The 26066-nt window shown below is 40.0% G+C and overlaps 1 protein-coding gene across 3 annotated transcripts; it reads right to left on the bottom strand.

Moving 5' to 3' along the window:
- Positions 1-1870: 1870 nt before the first annotated feature.
- On the bottom strand, positions 1871-25412 carry pdgfbb (platelet-derived growth factor beta polypeptide b). 3 transcript variants are annotated; one of them, XM_060902635.1, is made up of 7 exons: positions 24747-25412; positions 17258-17354; positions 13447-13509; positions 7819-8012; positions 5736-6801; positions 2544-2691; positions 1871-2308 (listed from the first exon to the last, which is right to left on the bottom strand). In XM_060902635.1, the coding sequence occupies exons 1-6, from the start codon at positions 24816-24818 to the stop codon at positions 2558-2560; spliced, it is 1626 nt and encodes a 541-aa protein (XP_060758618.1). In that variant the 5' UTR covers positions 24819-25412; the 3' UTR covers positions 1871-2308; positions 2544-2557. The 3 variants fall into 3 exon arrangements, with proteins under 3 accessions (XP_060758618.1, XP_060758617.1, XP_060758619.1); XM_060902634.1 differs by having other exon boundaries at positions 2549-2691; XM_060902636.1 differs by lacking the exon at positions 24747-25412 and having other exon boundaries at positions 2549-2691; positions 17262-17305.
- Between the last annotated feature and the right edge of the window lie 654 nt (positions 25413-26066).

Raw genomic sequence — 26066 nt, 5'->3', positions numbered from 1 at the left:
CAATTTTTCCCATTCTGATGTTTGAAGTGAACATTAACTGAAGCGCTTGGTTTGTATCTGCATGATTTAATGCATTGTGTTGCTGTCAAGGGATCGGCTGATTAGACAACAGTGTAAAACAGCAGGTGTATGGGTATACCTAATAAAGTGGCTGGCGAGTGTCTAAAAAAAATCATGAAATGCAAATGGCCCATCTGAAACTTTAGCTCAGGTTAGTTTAGTTCTTTATTCATATTCCTTTTGCGGTGCGAAACACTGCCTCACATACATCTAGAGCTGAAAAAAAGAAAAAAAACACAAATACGCCTTTAACAGAATGCAGAGAAACAAATATGGAAAAATGAATGAAGAGAAACTAATCACAAAGCAATTGTAAAAGAATAAATAACATTAATAGTAAAGCTGTTTTCTTATCATTACATAGCACCGTCATATTTCAAGAGGTCCATATTAATACACTAAAACTGCAAGCCTTTATTTGCCATCTGAGAATTTCCAGTGTTAGCAGTCAAATTAAATAATATGAAAATTAAATAAGAAAAGCAAAACAGTATTGTTGCTGTGTTTATGTATTGCATATGATTTGTTAAGTGGTTGTGACTTCAATATTGCATTATAGTTTAGCAATCCAGAAATACTGGAAACACTGTTTAACACTGAAAATTTGCTCGAGTTATATCCTTAGTCCCTTCTCTCTCCTTTTTTCTTTACCTTTCTCATTCTGAATGAATGGATAAATGAAAATACTCGTGTTTGTCTATGTCGAGCTCATAACTAGACGAAGTGAAGCTGTCCAGCATGTCTTAGACACTGACAGCGCTGTATTATGTTCCACAGATATGACTAAACACTACCAATAAAAGAGCTTCCTCAAGACTTCTTTGCACATTTAAGGGTTCTCAGCTTCCTAAAAGTACACTACCTGGGATCATGACCATGATGGAGAAACAATCAGCAGTGCCAAGTTTCCCAAAAGCATCGTAGCACAAAAAGCATCGTTAAATGGTAGAACGAGCAGCACAATGAACACTCTCTCTCCTAGTTAAGATGCTCTTAATGTTAAGAGGCTTTTGGGAAACCCACTACAGTTCTATATAAAGGTTTTAAGGGTTCCCCTGGAGGGACAGGTATAGCTATAGGGTGCAAGATTTTTTTTTTTCCTGTCGAATTTACGAAACAGTACACTGCTCAAACTAGCTGTGGATCTGGTGATTATGGTTAGTAGAGAAAGTGGTTATGTCAGTTTAATGGATAATGGAAGCTCTTTTTTTCCATCTCTATTACGACATGCTTACTGATTAAAGATGTTTCTTCACCAGTCTTTGTCATTAGAAAACTTCTAAAAGAACGTTAAGACGATTCCATTATTTCCAGAGATCATCAAGACCACTATTTTCTAATCTGTAGAGAATGTAAACTGGACTTTATTCCATTATTTAGAATAGTCGTTCCATTCCCCAGGTCATCTAAACCACTTTTTACCAATCCATAGAATATTTAATTGATCATTTCCACATTACAGAACATCTAAACCAGAAGCCACTTAAAAGAGCTGCAAGAGTAGTCATTTTTAGACCAGTGTTTTCATTCCAAAGAGTTCTTGATCAGTCTTTTTGTTCACAGATCTTCTCCAGACCCATGTTTTAATTCCAGGGAGCATTTAGCTCGAAAGCTCCACTGCACAGATCTCCTAAACCAGTCCTTTCCATTTGAACGAGCCATTAGTGTAGCCATTAGAGAGCTCAATGAGCTTGTAGGCCAGCCTCTTATTTCAGAGTGTTTCCCAATCCCATTCATTCCAACAATCTTCTAAAGTCCAGTGGGTTTTTTTTTTATTCTAGAGGGTTTTTTTTTTTTTTGGGGGGGGGGGGGGGGGGGGGGGGGGGGGTCATTCTAGACTTCCAGGCGAGTCTTTTTCTACCCTAAGTTTCAATAACACATTCCCAAGCCCACTCCCTCAGTCCCATTGTTCCACAGAGTCATGGCAGGTTTCCAAAAGGACATCAGAGCACTTTTGACGAGTTGTATCAACTACTTGACAGTCAGTCTGAATCCAGGGCAACCCTTCTGTTTGTCTTCATGTCTTCTGCCCCTTTTAATAACATCGCTGTTATTTACATCAGGGGAATATGGTAGGAATGTAGCTCTGCCCCTAGATCTCTGCCAAACGCAGACTCTCCCAGAAACAGGGTTACTGCATTAGGATTAGTACTAGAGGCTGTGGATCTCCATGGACAGGAAGACATGAATAAATTATATCATTCAGGATAGTGCAACAATCTGGACAGGTACTCCACCTTACATGTGTCTACAAGAGAGAATACAGAAAAACAGAGGAATAACAATAGTAACAATAGTAAGTTATTGCTATCATAGTGACTTAACTATAATGCTCATTGCACAGGCATACAATCTTCGAAAACAGGTTTCATCAAGGATTGTTTGGATAGTGAACTATTCTAGATTTATAAAAATTAAACCATCTGTTCAGATCCCTTTACAGGGAACCTAAGAGAATAAGTGTAAATGTGTGTTTCACGTACCTTACCTATTCATGCTACATGAGCATGGCCCTCATGACGGCCTTGCTTATGCGGTTGCGGTGTTTCCTCAGTCTCTTTCGTGGACGATGGGGCAGTCGGGTGTGTGTGTGTGGAGTGGCCACTCGGACAGGGGTAGTTGTTTTGCTTTCTAAGACCAGAATAAAGACAGAGAGATCATTTAATGCTTGGATTAATTAAAATATGCTCAGAATGTGTAATATTAGCTCCTGAATATTATAAGTACACACTTCGGACTCGCGCACTACAAGAATTTAAAAATCTCCAAATCACTAATCTGCTCATTCTACATAACTTCAATCAGTTATTAGCTCATCTGGCCATAAGGCCAATGAGCTGTTGCCATGGTGTGCCGTACATCGTCCACAATTTAGTATCTCCTCCGTCAATTCTCCAGCGGATTTCCGTTCTGATTGTTTTGCTTGAAAGAACTCATCACTCCACACAAAACCTGGTCATTGTTTTGTCAAATTTTTGTTAATGAGTTAGTGTAAAGTCCTTCCCACACCATATGGCACACAGGCTGGTGCCGATCTCTGTTTCTATAGCCCTCGGCCTCTCACCTATTACATAGCTAGGGTTACAGTGGGGGGCTAGTCCTCTGGTAACCGCGTGAGTTTGACTCCCCAGTTGCATCTGTATTGTAGCATGCCTTGCCAGATGGTACCATTTTTATGATGGTCTTTGGAACGACCTGACCGCGAGTAGAACTCGTGATCTCCTGATCGAGAGGCGGACATGCTAACCACTAGGCCAACTCACTGGGCTGTAATGAGTTAGTAATTAGGCCAAATTAATGAATTTTCCAGGCCTCTCACTAGAGTTTTAGCTCCTCTCTCATTTCTCATTTGATTTCAGTTATGATCAATGTTTAGATCGTCCCTTGAGAAACAAAACTTGCTTGTTTGTTTGTTGATTTTCCTGTTGTAAACAATTCATTTACAATTTTGTTTATTTTCAGTTCAATCATATCTCCTCCCTCAATTCTCAATGGATTTCAGTTTTGACTGTTTCGTTTTAAAGAACTAGTCCTTCTGCACAAAACTTGGTCATCCATCCATTATCTGTAACCGCTTATCCTGTGCAGGGTTGCAGGCAAGCTGGAGCCTATCCCAGCTGACAATGAGCGAGAGGCAAGTCGCCAGTTGCCTGGACAAATCGCCAGGTCATCGCAGGGCTGATACATAGAGACAAACAACCATTCACACTCAGGCTACATTTACATTAGACCGTATCTGTCTCGTTTTCTTCGCAGATGCACTGTCCGTTTACATTAAACCGCCTGGAAATGCCGGGAAACGGGAATCCGCCAGCGTCCACATATTCAATCCAGATCGTGTCAGCTCTGGTGCTGTGTAAACATTGAGAATACACGGATACGCTGTGCTGAGCTCTAGCTGGCGTCTCATTGGACAACGTCACTGTGACATCCACCTTCCTGATTCGCTGGCGTTGGTCATGTGACGCGACTGCTGAAAAACGGCGCGGACTTCTGCCTTGTATCACCTTTCATTAAAGAGTATAAAAGTATGAAAATACTGCAAATACTGATGCAAATACTGCCCATTGTGTAGTTATGATTGTCTTTAGGCTTGCCATCCTTCCACTTGCAAGTAGTGAGTGATATGCGCTGGGATCACACACACAGCGGCTCAGTCCCAAATCGTGGCTTGTGCACTTCACTCGCGCGCTGTGTGAGCTGCGCAGGGCCGGAGTGCGCACCCTTCAGAGGGCACTCGCTGTTCAGGGTGGAGTGATTTGGAGCGCAGGATGCCTGCGGAGCCGAGCGTATCCGTGTATTGGCATTGCTGTGTGCATGCAAATCGTGTATTGGTGTTGCTGTGTGCACACTAATCGTTTTAAAAACGTTAATCTGATGATCCGCTGATACGGTCTAATGTAAACATGGGCTCACATTCACACCTACGGTCAATTTAGAGCCACCAATTAGCCTAACCTGCATGTCTTTGGAGGAAACCGGAGCAACCACGGGAAGCCCACGCAGACACAGGGAGAACATGCAAACTCCACACAGAAAAGCCCCTGTTGGCCACTGGGCTCGAATTCAGAACCTTCTTGCTGTGAGGCGACAGTGCTAACCACTACACCACCGTGCTGCTTAACTTAGTCATTGTATTGTCAACTTTTTGCTTACAAATCAGTAATTAGGTCAACTTAACAAATTTTCTTTTGACTAGAATTGTATTTCCTGTCTCATTTATCATGCACGTTCAGTTCTGATCAATGTTTTGGGTAGATCTTCCCTTGAGGAACACAATTTAGTCCTTTGTTGATTTTCCTGTTGTAAACAATTTGTAATGGAGGTTGGTCTTCTCTCACATTGTCACATTTCAGTTCTGCTTGATGTTTTGGTAGTCATGGTTGTTTTGATGGCAGGCTAGATGAGCTACTACATCCTTGACGTTCTGGTTTGGTGGATATGTGGTCTAGACTACCGCTTACAGACAATATACAATCTTTAATTGCAAATAAGTGTGCTGGATCTTCAAATCACACTTCCTCATGAAAATATACACAAGAGCTGTCAATCATGCAGTTTTCTGAATTGTCACTATTTAGAAACATGAAAAAAAGAGTAAAAGAAAAAAATGATGGAGAAAGGATTAGTTGGGTAGACGTGAGTAGTGAGTACTGTCTGTTCTGGAGAACTGGAGTTATAGCTCAAAAAAGTATAGCAATTTTTTACACAGTGTGCCACGAAGAATCGTGTCTTGCTTGTTTTTATTTTTGCTCTCATTTGCATAAAAGATGCATTGTGAATGTGCTTACATTTTTCCCTCTCCTTCTTACACAAACAGATGGCTGTTAAACTGGATTCAGGGATCTGCTGCGCATGAAAACAGATGAACTACGTTTCCTCTCAGACTCTTACTGGCTTTCTTACTCAGTGCTACTAGTCACATGCTTTCACACTACAGAATTCGTTTGTAAGAAAATCAAGCGTATTTAAAAATATCAGAGCCTTCGTGACTACTCAAATACTGAAAAAAATCACATTGTTGAACCGTCATAATATTGGTTGCCATAGAAACACACAGTGAGCAGTCACCAAACTTGTAGTCGCCATGTGGGGTAGTCACCATGCCTCAACATTTGTCAAATGGGAAATCTGAGCTAAATTGTTTTAGTCATGTCATGCTTGTGTGTTGTTACCTGTCCGTTGTGTAGTCGTGTGGGTTTGCTGAGGTTTGTGGTGTGGCTGGTGCTGTTTTTGGTCCTCATGTTGACTGTGTTGTTGTGCTTTGAGGAAATGTTTGTGCTTTTCTTCATCAAGGCGCTTGTGAAGTAACAGAAGCTCCTCTTTCTCCTCCTCTAAAGCCTTCCTTTCCTTCAGCAAAGTGGACCTGCTTCTGGTCTCCTCTGTCTCTTCTTGAGTGCTCTCTGTCTCTGGGGTCTCATTTCCATTTATCCTTGTACTAGGTTCGTTTTCTGCATTAAAGGCATGGCCTTGCTTTTGATTGGTTTTCTCTGCAGGTTTAGGAACCATAGTCTGATTGGTCTGCCCAACATGTGCTTCACTGTGCATCTGATTCTGGCTGGTCTCTATTTGGGAAGTCGTCTCATTTCTGTGTACTTGACTGCTCTCAGCACTCTTGCTGTGACCTGAACATTGTATTAGCTCTGACTCGTGCTGTGGAATCTGATTGGTTATTTCAGTGGGATTGACCCCATTTACTAACGACTGATTACTCAGCCTATCATCATTTATTGTACTGTTTTTCTGTGTTTCCATATCTTTGACCTCTTTCTCTCTCATTTTCTCTCTTGCCCTTGTTACATTGTGCAGTAGTAAACCTGTATCTTCTGTCTTAATGTGATTGGGCAGAGGATTTGTCAGTCTCTCAGAAGACCAGCCATTTGTGCTATTGGAGCTGCTATTATACTTCCTCCCATCTCCAAGGGAATGACCTCTGTTTTTTCCATGGTGTGTCTTATTATGGCTCCAGGCATCCTGTCCATTTTCTAGGGGCAGCCAGCTGTGGCTTAGCAGATCCTCTAGTTTAAGCCTCTGGTTAGGTTTAAGCTCATCTCTCCGGTGAAGCTCATCTTTATAGCGAGGTTTACCTGAGCGATCTCTTGCTTCTTGTTTGCGAGCAGGAGACTTTCTGCGGGAGGCTGGACGAGGAGCAGGCTGACAACGGCACTCCACATGATCATTAACTGAGACTACGGCTTTGTTGTAAACTGGACGCATGTTCATATACTGTATCTTCATCACCTAGACAAGAGTAGGGAATGAGTGAGGTTTCAGCTTATAATGTTCTAATAAAAAGTAGTTGCAAAGTGATAAACATGGTAACACTTTGCTAATGTGTTAAGCATGACAATAGATGGGTTTATGGCTGTAAATTTGTTGATATACAGACTTTGCTTTTAAGATTACAGCAATGTGTGCATTAGTGTGTATGTTCAAATAAAGGCAGGTGCATCATGGATAAAATGATGATGACAAATTGATTCATGTTGAATTCATGATTATTTATCCATTAGTCGGCCAATGTAGGACTTTTTTTAATTAATTTGTGCTAGCAACGCTGCCGCAAATTGTTACTCTCACTCAGGATCTTTCTACTTTATTATTATTATTATTATTATTATTATTATTATTATTATTATCCTAACATTTTAGGATGCTATTTCTCCCTCAGTTTTCAACCAATCATCACAAAATTTCGCAAGAATATCTCTGGGCTGAATTAAGTTGCTATGACTTTTGGTATTGATCTGGATCACCAAACCAGAATGAATCGTGAAAAATGGGCTTTTTTTCAATCACTTATTTCTTCCTCAGTTTTCAACCAATCATCACCAAATTTCACATGCAGAATACGTCTGGGCTGAATTACATTGCTATGACTTTTGGTGCTGATCTGGATCACCAAACCAGAATGATCCATCAAAAACAGGCTTTTTTCCCCTCACTAAGCATCATTCTGTATCTCTTACTGTTCCGGATCTATAGGGTACGGTAACCAGACGTCCCGGTTTGTAAGAGCTAGCGCAACTCACTGTGACTTTAGTCACAGTATCTATCTAGTTGTACTTTACCATTACATTCTCACACATTCAATGCATAACAATCATTTACTAATTTCAGGCAAGTTATTCAGTATCAATCATTTAATTCCTGTCACTAAAAAAAGCCAAATATGGTGATCACTATGAAACTATTACTAACTGAGCAGCCCTTAAATATAAGCAAGTACAATACATTTGAATTTGTGTGTTTGCGTACCTGTAGATAGCGTGTGTGGGTGAGTACAGCTACACACTTTAGGTTTTTTGTGTTGCAGCAACCGGAGCATCTCTGCACCTCCACACATGGTGGCCATAACAGAAAGTTTGCATTGTTACGGTCCAGCATAGAGCGGGTGACCTCCATGACCTCTGTCCTCACCTTACACTGGGCTTGCTGTGCTGGCTGAGCATCTACAGAGGAAAATACAGGGATATTACAAATACTTATGCAACAAGCCAAAAATTCATAAGCCACTAAAATTCAAGAAATCTGACTAAATGCATTCTTACAAATGACTAGAACAGTATAGATTGTTAATGCTTTAATCAGTCACATCGAGGTCAGGGGTCATAAATGTCCTAGGGTTAGGGTTAACTGTAATAACAGCAAAAATCAGAACCATCAATAACATCAAAAAGGATCACACCTACTGTGGGGTCCAAAAATCTGAGATTCCATTGGAAATCTGTTTTTGTTTTGGGGTTTTTTTTCATTTAAAATGGGAAATAAACAGAAGGTTTTATAATTTTGACATACAGTACTGCGCAAAAGTTTTAGGTACATGTAAAGAAATGCTGTAGACCAAAAATGGATTTAAAAAAATAATGAAATGAAATGTTTCAACATTAAAAAAGTACTAGTCGAGTCAAGTTTATTTGTACAGTATAGCGCTTTTAACAATAAACATTGTCACAAAGCAGCTTTACAGAATTTGAACGACTTAAAATATGAGCTAATTTTATCCCTAATCTATCCCCAATGAGCAAGCCTGTGGCGACGGTGGCAAGGAAAAACTCCCTCAGACAACACGAGGAAGAAACCTCGAGAGGAACCACACTCAAAAGGGAACCCATCCCCATCCGGGCAACAACAGACAACATGACTATAACATTAACAGTCCTAACATAAAGTCAGCTTCATTGATGCTATAAACCCCCACCGACGGAAACCCGAGCGCAAAACCGTTCACAACAATCGTAGTCCCAAAGTCAGCAAGTCAACTGCAGTCCTAAAGTCAGCAAGTCACCTGCAGTCCCCAGCCACAAAAGCACCACTGCAAGCGTCCAGAGCGTCCTCCAGGCGCGACCCCCAACTGTCCAACTGTCCCAACTGTCCACTATAAACAGCAGTAAGACATAATAAATGAAACAAAGTCAATATTTGGTGTGAGACGACCCTTTGCTTTAAAAAAAATAGAAGTCTCAGGTACAATGAGTGCAGTTTTATAAGGAAATAAGCTGTAGGTTTTACTGAGTATCTTCCAGAACCAGCCACAGTTCTTCTGGTCACTTTGACTGTCACACTTGCGTCTTAATTTTGCACCAAAACCCAGTAGCCTTCATTATGTTTTCTTTTTTTAATCTGAAAAATGGTCTCTTATGTAATTCCCCAGTGTTGAATTAGCAGTTTCAGAGTTAATTTGTATCCAGTTGGACATATATAAACACAGTAGTGTGTTAAATCAACACTCTGGGTGTTAATTCAACACTGGGGATTTTGCTGTACAGATACTAAATTTTTTTTTTCTGTAACATTTAATTTTGTGCTGAAAAACGAACGTTTGGACTCTAAAATATTTTTTGTACTGACTGGATAATGTAGAAGTCATAAAATAGAAATCTATAACAAAGTTTGTATGAAAATTCAGTGCCTAAGAGTTTTGCACAGTATTGTATGTAAAATAAAGAAAGGAAATTTTCAATATCTTGAATATTTAATATTCAAGATGAAGCACTATTCCTAGTTCCCTATTTAAATGTAAGCAAATTTGTGATATTGATCACGTTAACTGATTTGTACAAAAGGTCATATTTTCCTCCTGTCGCATTTCTTCTGTTGAAGCATGTATGCAGATGACACTGATGGATTTGATCCGAAATGGATCATAAGTTTTTGCACAAGCTTGTGGAGCTCAAATGCACACTGGCAATAAAGCAAAAAGGGGACACAGCAAATACTAAGAAACCCTGAAATTCACGTAAATATTTCAAAGATTCTACTTTTCACTTAAGTTGTTGTCAATGCTATAATTTGCAATGAAAATTGAAGTATTAAATGAGAAAAGAGTGTAAAATAGAAGCACTAGTGGTCTATTGTGGGACTTTTGGACCCCACTGTAGATTTCTGAGTGGTGCAATAAAAGCATTCACCCAATTGTTGTTCCATCTGTGGCTGGGAGCCAAGGGAACAAAAATTGGCCATGCTCTTTCCCCTGTCAATTAGAGCAACACTATCCAGTCATGGGTGTCTGTGACCTCAGGTATGCGGAAGAGGGCAGATATTACTTTCCCGTGAGTGTGTGGCTGGCTTCATGTATCTTAGAGGAAGCACGTGTTAGCCTTGTTAGAGGAAGCACATGTTAGCCTCCTTGCTTGGCAGTTGTCATAGGATAGAGGAGAGATGACTGGTAGGTGGTAATGGTGACAAAGTTGGGGAGAAAATCAACAAAAACATTACAGCTTTGTGTAACAGAATTGACCGTGCCGATGTGATGAGATTAAAGACTACATGAATTGTGCTACTGAATCCCTGAGTCAAACTACAGGGTGTTTCAAAAAATTTGATATAATTTCACAGTCTAATAACTTTGCCAATTCTCGTTCGACTGACCTCAAATTTTAACAGCATGTGTGGAAACAGGTCACAATTTTATGCTTGATGTTTTTTGTTTTTATCTTTTCAAGTATAGAAATGCCATTCACTGGAAAAGAAAAGGCGTTTTGTGTGTTAGAGTACACTCGAACACAGTCGAACAAGACTGTGCAGTGTGCATTTATGAGAGAATTCTCTAAATAATGCACCAACTGCAATGCAGATTTGGACATGGTACAAAAAGTTCAAAGAGGAAGGCTGTCTGTGCAGGGCAAAAGGATCTGGACGACTGCCAGCATCGGAAGAGACGGTCGAGCGGGTTTGGGAAAAAACTCTTGCGAAGCCCCAAGGAGTCCATAAGAAGAGCGAGCACTGGAGACTGTTACCAAAGACATGCTGTAGCGTGTTTGGCAGGAGCTGGACTACTGACTTGACGTGTGCCGTGTCTCAGGCGGCATGCATATTGAAAATTTGTGAAATCGTTCATGGAATCCACACACTTTTGAATTTTTCGTTCAGATTTTGAGAAATAAATCTTATATTGCTCAACATTAAAGGGGAACTGAAGTCATTTTTAAACTTGCTTTATTTCTTAATTAACGTGTTATTCAATTATGTTTTTGGTTTTAGTAACCTTATATTGTGACTCATGTTGGCAACTAATTGCAATTAAATATTATCCTTATCGGCCTATTCGGTTTTTAGCCATGTTGAATTTAGTTCGTTTGGTCCACGGCAGGCGTCGCTTATCCGCGCGATCTTCACGAGACTTGTGCAAGACTTCGAAACGTGAAGTGTCAGCGCCGCCATTTTGAAAACTGTTTTCCAAATGAAATATTGCACAAAAACGAGTTTAAATGACTATTACTGCCTACTTTTTTCAAACTTTCCTGATTGCTATCAAAACAAACAAAACTTCTGGCTTGATTACGTCAGCATTTGAAAGAAAGTGCATGCGTCTTTTGACAACGTTGGCAGATGTCGGTCACTTTGATTTCCGTTGTACGTTTTATTTCCGTCCTACGATGTCTCGCACAGGTCTCAACGAATCTCGTTTACAGCCATTGCTTTGACATATGGACTGATATATTCCATAGCATATTTCAAACACTCATAACTTGCTATAGCGGTGACAAAATAGCGATCAAAAATGCATTCCGATATTTAATAAAATGAGATAAATAGAATTTTGCTAATAAAAAATTTGCCTTCGTTTCTCCTTTAAGCCTGTTCAGTTTAATTTGTTTAGACTATGTAGTTTCTGGGATATTTACATCTCAAATAATATCTTTTTTTTAAACACCCTGTATAATCAAGAACGTTTCAATGACAAGACTACATAGTTGAGTGAAAATCATTTGCAACCATCAAGGGTTTTTCATAACAAATCTTTAGTTCACAATTAATCTGCAATTTAAAAAAAATCCTAGATGTTATGGAGGACGTTAAAGAGGGTAGACATTTTGCTCTAACCCTCTTAGCCTCCATACCTGCTATGAAAAGCGTAGTGTCAGTGTCTTTTTGTCATTTTGTCCGATGAGTATACAACCAATTTTGACATTTTCTGATATATATGAGTACTGCAGACTTGTCTGACATGAAATATGATTCTGTTGTAGCATTTAAAAATGTGTTTACCACAAAAGTGAAAAAGGAGAAAATTACATTTAAAATTTTCATTCTGGTTGTGGCACAGGAACATGACAGACATTTTACCAATTTGTATCTGCTTCGAAACTGAATTGATTATCTTTATGTCCATTTCATTATGGCAAATAGCTCAAAATTTATTCAAAGCCAGACATTCACTGTGTGAGGAAATCACACTTCATTACCAAGATTTAGAGCATTTTTCCCCCTGGCAAATTAACTGTTTGTACCAGCATGTTTGTTAAATTCACTCCTTATACAACATTACATTATATTCATGGCGTTTAGCAGACATTCTTATCCAGAGCAACTTATAACATACCCAGAGCAACCTGGGGAGCAGTTGGAGGTTAGGTGCTTTGCTCAAGGGCACTTCAGCCATTCTTGCTGGTCCAGGGAATCAAACTGGCAACCTTTTGGTCCCAAAGCTGCTTCTCTAACCATGAAGCTATGGCTTCAGGAAGATAGCCTAGGCAAGGCTTTGTAGAATTTGATAAAACATTGAATGTTGTTTTGGCTTCTTAAATTTGAGGTACCAAAGTATGTTACAACAAAGAAAAAAAAACTTTTTGGCTATTTCCAAGAATTCAGCTACAGCAACATCCAATGGGTTTTCCCAAACCACCCAGTCATTATCCCTTGTCTCTTTCATGCATGTAAGATTTTCATTTCACTGTATGATGAATAACAATAAGAAAGCTTTGTTCAGAGCTGAACTGAACTGTATTAAATTAAATTAAAGTGAATATATGCTGATGAAGTTAGAAAACATAGATCTCTGAGGACACGCTCTTTCAGTTAGAGATGTAGCCAGTGGGCATAACAGATGCTACAAGTGCTGCAGAATAAATTTTGTGCTGTGGGTTGTCTTAAAAAGAGCTCACTCAGCACTGGCATGAAAGTCCTGCCATATTATGTGGATGCTCCACATTTTTCTCTGTCATGATAGGGACAGTGATTTGATCCAGCTGCCTGAAAAGCACCTCTACCTCCGTGATCGACAGGTTCGATTTGCTGATTCGGGGAATGAGTTAATGATGCTTAGTGTGATGGAGAGGCTATTATCACTGAGATGAAGGCACCAGTCACACACAGATTGCACAAGTACATACACACTTACACACGGAACCATCAGTCAAGCAGGCAGCTAACTGGCATCAGTCATCAGCGTAGATACAAATGGATTTTTAAAACAACATCTGAGGATTCTGCATAAGGTTTATTGTCAGCCATCTCAGTGTGATTTATAACTGCCACAGAAAATCTTAATCAGTAGCTAAAAGAGCAAAAAAAAAAGACAGAACAAAAGTGAAAGAAAGTAGTAGAAAGGTAGGAGCAGATAGAGAAAAACAAGATATAAATAATAAGCTGTCTGAAACTTACCCAGAAGGCTCCTTGGCAGCCGGTTGTTGGTATTGTTGGCATGTTCGCTCTCTGAATCGTCATCTGTAATAAAAAATAGCTTCTATATTAACCTGACTGACGTTATCTCTACAACATTTATTATGACTTCTATTGTTTGTCTGCATTTCCTTCAGCAGTTACTATTACAATATTCCCAAACAACTGTTATAATCAGTCTGACACAGGGCTAACACAGAGATGAACAACCATTCATATTCATGAGCAATTTAGAGTCGCCAGTTGACCTAATCTACATTCTTTGAGAGGAAACCGACACAGGCACTGAGACAACATGCAAACTCCACACAGAAAGGCTCCAGTCAGTCATGAGATTTGAACCCAGAACCTGCTTGCTGGGAGGCAACAGTGCATCACTGCATCACCCCATATAATACATTTCCTATTAAATACACAGCAGTAACTGAATCAATCATTCATATTATTCTGTCCACATTCACTGGATATGAGCAATCGCATGCTCTGATTGGCTACTCTACTACTAGGCTATCAGCTCGTATACCATGAGTAGAGAAAAACAAAATGGCGGAGTGAATCAAGTCAGATATCACTTTGTTATCAAGTATTTAAAAGAAACAGAAATAGCTAAAAGAATATAGTCTCTCCCCCCCGATATCGCCTGTTCCACACTCCAGCCCAGTCGGTAGCAGTAGTGCACCTCGTCCAACTGCCAAAAAAACCCTAAAGAAGAAGAAGAAGTAGAAAATGGCGGAGCATGTTGCTGAAGCAACCGAAGATGTAATAAAAACTCTACTAGAAAACAAAACCCCAAAAAATACAAAAAAGCAACAAAATATGGACTCAGAGTATTTGATGGTAAGAACATCGATCCATCCATTATCTGTAGCCACTTATCCTGTTCTACAGGGTCACAGGCAAGCTGGAGCCTATCCCAGCTGACTATGGGCGAGAGGCGGGGTACACCCTGGAAAAGTTGTGGTAAGAACATATCTTTTTTAATTTTTCAAGAATTATTATTATCGCATTTTTCACAAATTGCTCCTGTCATTTCGCCGGTTTGTTTACATTCTAAGCAGAAATGATTTTGTCGGACGTTTTGTATAAAGTTTTTATTTATCGAATTTGCAAAAAATAAAAATGCTCCATTTCTCAAAATCCAGTGAATGTGGATAGAATGAAAGAGTTATTCCGCTCAATCTTGTCGCCTCGTCAGCTATCAGCTCATGTACAACTCAATTTTGTGGAATAACTGTTAAATATAATAATAAACTAATAGGTTTAGGGGTTCAAATCAATGACTGTAAGAAATCTGTAAAGTGTAACATCTCTAAACAGCGAAACAACCACAGGTCTAGCACCCCTACTGGCTGGCTGCAGTATAATGTGTACCACTGTCCATCCCCATGTGTTTCAATGACAAAATAGCCAATTTTCCATGTCACGTTTCTCATCTAAACTGTCTTTCCATCTTCAGAGTCTAATTCGAACAGTCAGTTTTCCCTTTGCTGATATCTGCACTTTTTTTTTATTTTCCCCAGCAATTAGATTTTAAAATGTTATTCTACGATATCATAAGAAGACATGATGGCTGTCAATCACTTAGGGATGATGTGATTGACAGCCCTGGTGACATGCTGCACCTTGGTATTTTGGAGAAAGGGGTGGGCCTATCAAATGGTGTACCTGACTTTGACTCTTGTTCTTTCTGCACAAACTCTGGCTCCAAACCTCCAAAGGCTAAGTCAATCCCCACCCACGAAGTAGTCACGTGATTTCCACGTGACTTGCATACCCCTCCCTAAATCGCCCACTGGTCACAGATAATGCGCACATGCAGCTACCCAAGAGGGGAAACTTGCGTCCAAAAATCGCAATATGCTTGCAATGAGAAGTCGCCCGTGTGCGCCGGGCTTTACAGAAAGCATTAGCACATCCGCAATTATGTTTTTTAGTTCAATAATAATGCTTATTAGATTATATGGACTATCACCATACAACTGTGAATGAGTTGTTACTGTAGTGTTTCCCAAAAACCTCTTAACACTAAGATCATCTTAAACCAGAAGAGAGAGAGAGAGAGAGAGAGAGAGAGAGAGAGAGAGAGAGAGTGTTCATTGTGCTGCTTACTCGACCATTTAATGATGCTCTTTGTGCTATGATGCTTTTGGGAAACTTGGCTCAGTTTGACTTCTCCAGGAGAGTAAGATTTGTTTTTTTTTAACCAAATAAAGCTCTACGTATGTTCAGTTTTATTCAGAAGTGGCCAAAGTACCCAACTTCATTACTTAAGTCAAAGTACAGACCCCACTGGTCAAATGTTACTCCGATACAAGCGAAAGTTGTCCAGTCAAATTTTTACTTAAGTTAAAGTACTGAAGCACTTACTTTTAAAAATACTTAAGTATTAAAAGTACATTTTCTGTCAACGCATCGTTGTATTATTGCCACAATGCTTACAAAACCTAATGCCGTTATCAAAGACAGAAATGTGAATTCACAAAATGAACACATGCTGTGCCATCATGGTGGTTTAACGTTAAGCTAGCTAGTCAGTGAAACTCCACCTGACATGCTAGCAAACTCTTTTCAAACTCGAAATCATACTGGATAGCTAATGCTACTCGAAAAGAATGAGTTCTACATTCTGTTTATTTGGCAAAATTATGCTAAAACATATTTCTGAAAGGACTTCAGATAAGTTAATGTTATTCATGTTAGCGTAACTCCATTTTTGCATGCTAACTAACAGTGTCCAAGTTAACTAGCTATGTGTTAATGTTAGCCGTGGACAAGGCTATGGCAACTTGGTGGGCAAATCCATAGAATGTCCTTTGACTAACCAGACTGCATAGCTATTGCAATGTTATTGCTAGCTCTAAAAGCACAGACAACTTCATTGCAAGCTTTCTCTTGGAATAAAACATTTACATACCTCAATATGCTTCCACAGGTTGGACGGCGAGTTTTTGTAGGCCGTGATGCGGTTCGTTTTAGGCAAACAAAGCAAACATTTAAAACGAAATGACTCTTTATTCCTTTCAGAAAACTGAAACATGGGTTCTAGCTATATCCACGGGTGCATGCATTCCCTAGAAGAACTGCCTCCTTCCATTCTGCCATCAACTGATTGTGTTCAAATAATGCTGCTGAGAAATCATTGATCTTGATTTTATACAGTCTATGGATGTGACGTGACCCTAGTGATTACTGATAGGCTGTCTCAGTGTCATCTGTGAAAAAACCAATCACGTTTTAGAAAAAAAAAGAAAAAAAATCCACTTTCAAAGCTGCTTCATAGTAACAAGTAACGAGGACCTTGATAGAAATGTAGTGGAGTGAAAAGTATGATATTTGTCTTTCAAATGCAGTAAAGTTAAAGTCATAAGTATAAAAAAAAATACTCAAGTAAAGTACAGATATTTGAAAAGTGTACTTAAGTACAGTACTTGAGTAAATGTACTTCGTTACGATTTTTAGAATCACCTCTACTTTTAAGAATGTCTGGTTTCATTTCAGCTGATTGTTATGTTGTTATATCACCAGTTTTTTGTACCTTTGAAACTATGCTACACATATTGCTTACTGAACTGCAAAATACCTTTGGTCCCGGATGCTACAAGTACTAACGCTGGTCCGTAGTTTTATTTAATACTTTCAACACATCAATGTGTTCTAATTTATGAGCTGTAACTGAGACTGTGTGAGGTTTGAGAGAACAGAGAGCACTGCCTGTGAGGGGGGAAAAAAAGCATGAATGGACCACTGTGATGCGGTATGTGAAAAATGATGAATTTGGAAGGAGCAGATTTACCTACGGAGTCAGAGAGCAGCAGCAGCTGCAGATCTTCTGTGGAGGAGACAGAGCCGCTCTTCATCAGCTCAGCCAGAGCTACGGGGAGAGGATCCCTCTGACAGAGAGAGAGAGAGAGAGAGAGAGAGATGATCACTTGTGAACACAGTGTATACCTAAAGCATTGTCTTAAGCCCTAAACTGAACAGAAGTGTTCGTGGTGCTATTCTATGGGTGTTTATGTGTGTTTTGAGTTGTGTGTACATGCACGTGCACACATACACAAATGCGTGTGTAGAGAGAGGTAAGTAGAGGAAGCTGGTTTGTCTCAGTGCTTGAAGTTGCACAAGGACTCTGTTCATTGCATAGGTCCAGACAGAGGCCACTGGGTGACTATTGCTCTTACTCATATGGCAGCACTTAATGGAGACATAGGACAGGAAAGGGGGCAGGGAGGAAATGGGGGATGGACAGATGAAGAATAGAAGGGGTATCGCTGAGATATATATATATATATATATATATATATATATATATATATATATATATATATATATATGAACAAAGCAAGAGAGAGATGAAGAGGATTGGATTGTAAATCACTGATATGCATGATTTATTATTTCACAAGTACAAGGAGAAGCAGTGTACAAAGCCAAAAAGCACCGGTTCTGGGCCACATTCCCTTTTTCTTTATGTTCTTATCTCAATCGTGTGGTCCTGAGTGCTCATAAACGTTCTGGTCCATTAAGACCTGTTGACACTTCAGCTTCAGGCACGTACGCATGTCGGCTCAGACAGGTCATTCAATTAGCCAAAAAAAAGGGGGTCCAAAAAAAAAAATCCAACCAAAAGCCATAGGCTCGTAGTCACTACCTTATTGTTTAGGGACTGAGACTTCCCATCAGTAATGTGATTCTTCCATTAATGATTACCGATTTAAAAAAACGGCTATTAACAATAATATGTCTAATATTGAATATCAGAATTGAGTTTATTGTTACGGGTAAGTACGTTCTCACATACAAAAAAATTTGTTTTGGTTGTTGGTGCTTGAACAGTTTAGATAAACGAATTTAAAAATAGACAAAAGTAGCTATATAAATAGAATTAAAAAATATGGAGAACATATAATATACAAATTTAAAAATAGACATATTTAAAGAGTAAATATGACAATACAGTATAGACACAATACAGCTGATTCAGTTTGCAGGGTGACTTACTGGCCCATTTAGTCACTACAATTAAGAGAATCTTTATTTTCCAAAAATATAGAACTCAGCAGAAATAGGATTCTCATCTCATTATCTCTAACCGCTTTATCCTGTTCTACAGGGTCGCAGGCAAGCTGGAGCCTATCCCAGCTGACTACGGGCGAAAGGCTGGGTACACCCTGGACAAGTCGCCAGGTCATCACAGGGCTGACACACAGACACAGACAACCATTCACACTCACATTCACACCTACGGTCAATTTAGAGTCACCAGTTAACCTAACCTGCATGTCTTTGGACTGTGGGGGAAACCGGAGCAAACCCACACGGACAACATGCAAACTCCGCACAGAAAGGCCCTCGTCGGCCACGGGGCTCGAACCCAGGACCTTCTTGCTGTGAGGTGACAGCGCTAACCACTACATCACCGGCTGTCCGAAATAGGATTCTATATCCAAAATTATTATACATACAGGACACTTTTTCGAAGGAATAAAAACATGTATTCTATTCCCTTCCAGCAGGTTTCATTCATTTGGTTTGATCAAAGTCAAAGTCCTTCCTGCACCACTCATGGCACGTTCGGCAGCACCGATCTCCGTTTCGTAGCCCTCAGCCTCTCGCCTATATTACATAGCTAGGGTTACAGTGGGGGGCTAGTCCTCTGGTAACTGCGAGAGTTTGGTTTGATAGCATGCAATATTGTTATCATATCGCTTATCCTACGTGTATTACGCCACTCTACCCAATGGAGAATGAGTGCTGAATATGGTTTACGATATTGCATGGTTGTCAAGACAACATGATATCACACGTCGGAGCTGATGCAAATATTCAATGAGAAAGTTTTCTGCTGCACATGCACAGAAGCATTTCTTTGTTTGCCAGTGGTGCCCACAGTAAACTGTCACAGTGAATTGAAAATGTCATAAGATAAACTACTTAAACTACTTTGCCAGTAAAACGTCCGCGCTAGCGAGTGACTGTGACAGTTTGTAAATGAACATGGCCGCCAGGTTTGCTTCATTAAATACGGAAGATTTTGAGAGAATTTTGAAAGAGAAAGACGTGCTGAACACCCAAAAAGAATGTATAATAATAATAATAATAATAATAATAATAATAATGCCTTTTTTCGTGGTATATCAGATATATTCCATTCAGCTAGCAGGATATTAAACTCGTCTGTGACTCGTTCAGTATCATGCGAGCTGAATGGAATATATTTGATAGACCATTCAACGCCAGCCAATATTATTTAAATATGGAATATACATATAAATATATCTTCAAAATCACTGAGATATTATTTTCCTGTTTGGTGAGAGCCCCCCCAACCCCCGTTTTCTCCCTAAATTTGTCAATTCCCATCCACCAGCCAGTTCTCCCCATCATACAAGAGCTACTAACTGGGGAGGGTGAGAGCTAACACAAGATACACGAAGCCAGACAACTGCATTTTTTTTTCAAACTGCTGCTTATGCTCAGTCTTAGAGCAGCATAACACACTGGGAAGAAAGTGCTATCTGCCCTCTTCCACATACATGAGCTCACAGACACCCATGATTGGCTTGTGTCACCGTGATTGACAGGGGAGATTGTCGGGATACAAGCGCACACTCTCTGGAAGTTAGCGCGAAGGCTTTCCTGTTGCGCCACTTGGGATTCTCAATTTGGTTTATTTTAAGTAAATTTTCTACGCTAGTTCTACTAGATGATAAAAAGTGGTTAGGTCACCAGTTACACATGAGTTACCAGAAACAATATAACATGAGCCAAACTGATAATCAAGTTGTCAGAAGGTGGGTATCCATTGCAGTTTTACACAAAATAGAAGCAAAACACAATTGCAAATCAATTGTGTGTGTATTGAGTGATATGTGATTAACGCTGAGTTTCCTCCACTCGTGATAGTCATTCCAATTAAACGTAGTGATGGATATCTACGATCTGATAAGCACCGGCATGGTGATTTCGATTGCATCCACAACAATAGCCATGGCTTAAATGCAGAAAATGGAGTTCCATTTCAGATTTTTTTTTTTGCAATATTTAATTTGTTTTATATTCACCGGCTTCCTTTACTCATTTTTTAGTTTGCAATTTCAAATTGTGTATTAAGCAGGTTAATGGGAAAATGCCTTGAGATAATTAGATAGCATTCTCTAGCTGCGCTCTTGCTTTAGTTGTGATCTTCTGGATATTTAGGTACAGTAGCATTAAAATTATAATCTTAACATGAGTCCTAATACTTAAATATCTTGATAAATGGTGATCTCTTTTAAAATCGGACACTGAAACACTGGCTCCTCAATGTTTTTATAGTTTTTTACTCTACTTTTTAAAATCATATAGTATGTGTGTCCAATAGTGTGCAATAAAATATTACGGTATAATATTATATTTTCCTGGATAGTCAGTTGAGAGCATCTTTAGCAAATGTGCCTTTTTACTTATGCTCATTTTTAGAAATCGACCGAGTCACTCCTGTCCTGAAACACTGAATGTATTAAAAAAAATCAAAGGGTGAAAATGCTGTATGCCGTCCGTTGTTTCATTTTGTTTGAAAACCTTGACAATGTACATCCTGTAGCTGATATTGTAAAAGGATAACACATATGGTTGGGGGGGGAAGGATCAGGGTAAAGTAGTAGCTTGCTTACTCGTGTTTAACTGTGCTTGTAAGAAAAAAGATCAACATTTTTGGGAGTAACTTTTACAACTTACTGCCTACTCACACACTGATGAGTTTATCAGACTTCACATCCTGAAGGCTACATGCTAAGCCCTGTTGTAAGTAGCTTTGGATCAAATCATCTGTCCAATATGTACGGTAAATACATATACACAAGACGTCAGTATGAACAAAACCATATTGAATTACATTGCTTAATCTATGGCCCACTGATTCCGGTTCCATTTATTTGGCACTAACGATGTAGAAATGTTTTGGAACAATTTCTGCCATCCAGATGTGATCATTTCAGAGTGGGTTCTACTGCTCCTGTAGAGAAACAATGGGATGCATGCTGTGAGGAAAAAGTACTGAGGAAGGATTTATATTTAGATGTGGAAAATGTACACAGAACACATGCCCAAATAAACCATGGCAATATAAGATCTAATATTACCCATGGTTCCATCTGGTTAAAGCTGGATTGTGAAATCAGGCCATTTTCATACTCTCTGGATGAATATTCTTTTCTCAGCACATCGCTGGCAACAAAGGGGGATTTTTATTCGAAGGAATTTCCCCTTTAGTGTATACAGTATGCCGCGACTCGCCACTTTGACTCAAAATGAATTAAACAACCACCAAGTTCATACACGTGAACTGACAAACAGTATATCTATCTATATATATACTCACTAAAACATGCCTACACTTAATTTTAGTCACTACATAATATTTTATCTTTCCCCTAAGCTTCTTCCATCCGAATCATAAACCATGAAAAACGATTTAAAAAATTACGTTCTTACAAGGGGGACTTCCTAAAAGTGCACCTCAAAGTGCAGACACATTTGTAGTCAAAGAGGTAAAAGAGGCCTGCAGCGATTGGATCTGCCTTAAAGATGAAAAAAGCATGCTGCAACCCCTCCACACACCCCTCCTCACTCTCTCCTCCGTCATACTGGAGCATAGCTCCAGTTACAAGACTCACTCCCCTGTTCTGAAACAATAAAATCACAGGTGAGACTAACAAATCATAAGATCTTCTGAGAGCTCTTCATAAAAATGTCTTCTGTGGTATGGGGAGATGTGTACATTCTGATTTAACCTGGTGTTGTACAGTAATAACACTCGTAGTGAGTGGCTGTCGCTCACATCTTATGGACTATCATCTGATAAATTTGGTTCTTTGGATACCATTCCACACGGAATTTTATATAAACTCGTTCATCAAAGTGCACTGAGGCAAAACGAGGTTTAAGAGGACTCCTCAGTGTAAACAGACATTTTCTTTTTGGAGTTGAAATAATGCCCACTGTTGCACTGAGTCAGAAGTGACAGTGTGGATGGAGCCCTTTTATCGCATACACACTTACAATTACGTCCAGTTATTAATGCAGCTAATTAATGCCATGCCTACACCTACACCTAATCTTATCCTTATCAAGTTTATTTCAAGTTTTTTCAAGTAATTATTGACATTTGATAGCAAAAAAAAATGTCAGTAAGTTTAGTAATTACTAAGTAGTTTTGATAAGAAGTATTTAACAGAAGAGCCAAAAGTATTTTTTTATGTGAAGTTGATGTTTGGGGTTTTATTTATTTATTTATTTATTTATTTATTTTTAAATAAACTGCTGTATGAATTAAGGAAGCTAAAACGATGGCACAAATGAAATTAGTCAATTAGAAATGGACATGATACAGAGCTGGCTATTGAGTTTACATTTGTACTTGAGCATCCTTATCCTTAGTCACCAAAAGTAAACATTAAAAAAAAAAAAAGCAGTAATCTGATCAAAATCAAAACTGTCTGATATTCCTATCCTTGAGTGGGCATTTGCGTCCCACCAAACTATGAAAACATAACCCCATTATCACCAACCCCCACCCATTACTCTCACGCATAATCAATTATTGATTGAAATGACAGAATATAGATAATCAATTAACAGTGTTGATTCAAGTGTTAAACAAAATTAAATAATATTTAATATATACTGTAAAGGTGGTCCCTGCCTTTCGCCCGTAGTCAGCTGGGATAGGCTCCAGCTTGCCTGCGACCCTGTAGAAGGATAAAGCGGCTAGAGATAATGAGATGAGATGAGAAGGTGGTCCCTACTGCAGCGGCTTTTATGAAGTCTACTGTATGTAGGGGTCACCTGACCAGAACATACATAATTTATTGTAAATTATATACACTTTCAGGCGGCACGGTGGTGTAATGGTTAGCGCTGTCGCCTCACAGCAAGAAGGTCCTGGGTTCGAGCCCAGCGGCCGATGAGGACCTTTCTGTGTGGAGTTTGCATGTTCTCCCCGTGTCTGTGTGGGCTTCCTCTGGGTGCTTTGGCTTCCCAAAGACATGCAGGTTAGGTTAATTGGTGGCTCTAAATTGACCGTAGGTGTGAATGTGAGTGTGAATGGTTGCCTACACCGTATGTGTCAGCCCTGCGATGACCTGGCAACTTATCCAGGGTGTACCCTGCGTCTCGCTCATAGTCAGCTGGGATAGGCTCCAGCTTGCCTGTGACCCTGTAGGACAGGATAAGCGGCTGGATGGTCCCTACTGCAACGGCTTTTATGGGGTCTCCTAACCAGATACACTACCGTTCAAAAGTTTGGGGTCACCCAGACAATTTTGTGTTTTCCATGAAAAGTCACACTTTTATTTACCACCATAAGTTGTAAAATGAATAGAAAATATAGTCAAGACATTTTTCTGGCCATTTTGAGCATTTAATCGACCCCACAAATGTGATGCTCCAGAAACTCAATCTGCTCAAAGGAAGGTCAGTTTTATAGCTTCTCTAAAGAGCTCAACTGTTTTCAGCTGTGCTAACATGATTGTACAAGGGTTTTCTAATCATCCATTAGCCTTCTGAGGCAATGAGCAAACACATTGTACCATTAGAACACTGGAGTGAGAGTTGCTGGAAATGGGCCTCTATACACCTATGGAGATATTGCACCAAAAGCCAGACATTTGCAGCTAGAATAGTCATTTACCACATTAAAAATGTATAGCGTGTATTTCTGATTAGTTTAAAGTGATCTTCATTGAAAAGAACAGTGCTTTTCTTTCAAAAATAAATAAGGACATTTCAAAGTGACCCCAAACTTTTGAACGGTAGTGTACATACATAATTTATTGTAAACTATACACGCTTTCATATGAATTGTTTTGTCGTAATTTTAATATTCTGGTCAAATAAACTAAACTTAAAAATTAAAAATACAAGTTATCCCCTTCGGACACATGAAGTTCCATAGCATTTTTTCCTTGTGTCCGAAGGGGTTATAGCTGATACAGAATCGATACTGACGTCACTAATCATCAACCAACTCTGTGAAAGCTTATTTTTGCCAAGTTACACAAAACATCAGGTATAATGATGGCGATAAGCTGGAAGACACTTTTGTGTAATTAGAAAATGCGCCCCGTGTCAGTGAGCTCGCATGCGGAAAAATGAACCTGATCTGATATTGATTCAGTTCGGTATCGATTACCGATACTAATATCGAATCAGTCCATCCCTGAAGCAAGCTCCTGAGATCGGATACATTGTTGCGATTTCATGGAAGTGAAGAGGTGATAAGAGTCTCGCGCTGCAGGGCTTACCTCTGCGCCGCCGAAGCACAGACACAGCGCGAGGAGCAGCAGCGCGCGCAGCCAGCAGAGCCCAGTGTTCATCGCTCCGCCGCATTGAGAGGCGCGCGCGGCCCGCTCGCTCTGCTCTGCTCTGCTCCTCTCAGCACTCGGAGCGCGGGACAGCGACGCGCGAGCGCTCAGGCGCTGATCAAACACACCGGCGCGCGCGCGTGGAAATCAGCGGCGCGCGCTCCAAAACTCCACGCAGGAACAAAACACGCAGGTTCTTCTCCACAGTGTCTGCAATAAAGCTGCACCGGTATCGTTTTAGTCCTGAGTCCGCTTATTAATTAAAACTAAATGCAAAGCTAAATTCATTAGGAATCAACAAATTAAAGAAGCACACGTCGGTGCCGCGAAACGCACGCGCGAAAAGTCATCCAACTATCTGTTTACTAGATTTCCTCCTACTTTCAAAAAGCAAACTTGCAAATTAATGAGTTTTCCGAGTCTGGTTCTTAATGTCCAGTCCGCTGATCGTGCTGCATGACGTTTCAGGATTCACGTGTAGTCCTTTTCTTCGTACTGGTCTCGACTGGAGTAAAAATGAACTGGTGTTTTTTTATTTCTTCCCCTCTCTCTATTCCACGGAGGCTTATCAGTCTGCGGCGCTGCGCGCGTGTCAACAGCACTGTCTTGATTACGGTGAGCTCGAGCGCCTTCGCGTGAGTCTGTGAGCTCTTATCTTTCCCGCCCCTTCAGGGCAGGGCCGTGTGTGTGTGTGTGTGTGTGTGTGTGTGTGTGTGTGTACTGAAAGGAAGAAGCCCAAAGCCACTGGGACAATACTAAACTGTGTACTAAACTGTAAACATTGTAAAAGGAATAACTTTTTTTTTTTTTTGGACACAAATAGATCTGGCCCACGCATTATCATTGTGGAGTTAAACCTGCAGAGCCCCTAAAGTCCCCATCTCATCTCATTATCTCTAGCCGCTTTATCCTGTTCTACAGGGTCGCAGGCAAGCTGGAGCCTATCCCAGCTGACTACGGGTGAAAGGCGGGATACACCCTGGACAAGTCGCCAGGTCATCACAGGGCTGACACATAGACACAGACAACCATTCACACCTACGGTCAATTTAGAGTCACCAGTTAACCTAACCTGCATGTCTTTGGACTGTGGGGGAAACTGGAGCACCCGGAGGAAACCCACGCGGACAACATGCAAACTCTGCACAGAAAGGCCCTCGCCAGCCACGAGGCTCGAACCCGGACCTTCTTGCTGTGAGGCGGCAGCACTAACCACTACACCACTATGTTGCCCGTCCCAAAAGGTGATTTTAAAAAAAA

Source organism: Neoarius graeffei, chromosome 20 (assembly GCF_027579695.1).
Source record: "Neoarius graeffei isolate fNeoGra1 chromosome 20, fNeoGra1.pri, whole genome shotgun sequence".
NCBI classification, from domain to species: Eukaryota; Metazoa; Chordata; class Actinopteri; order Siluriformes; family Ariidae; genus Neoarius; species Neoarius graeffei.
This window is presented reverse-complemented; position numbering and strand designations above follow the sequence as displayed.

Bases quoted from the DNA above. Each gene is read 5' to 3' on its own strand.
- pdgfbb (XM_060902635.1), bottom strand. From the start codon at position 24,818: ATGAACACTGGGCTCTGCTGGCTGCGCGCGCTGCTGCTCCTCGCGCTG. The intron at 13,510-17,257 runs GTAAATCTGCTC...TTTTTATTACAG, and splicing joins GCTGCTCTCTGACTCCGTAG to ATGACGATTCAGAGAGCGAA. The intron at 8,013-13,446 runs GTAAGTTTCAGA...TTTCCTCTGTAG, and splicing joins GCTGCCAAGGAGCCTTCTGG to ATGCTCAGCCAGCACAGCAA.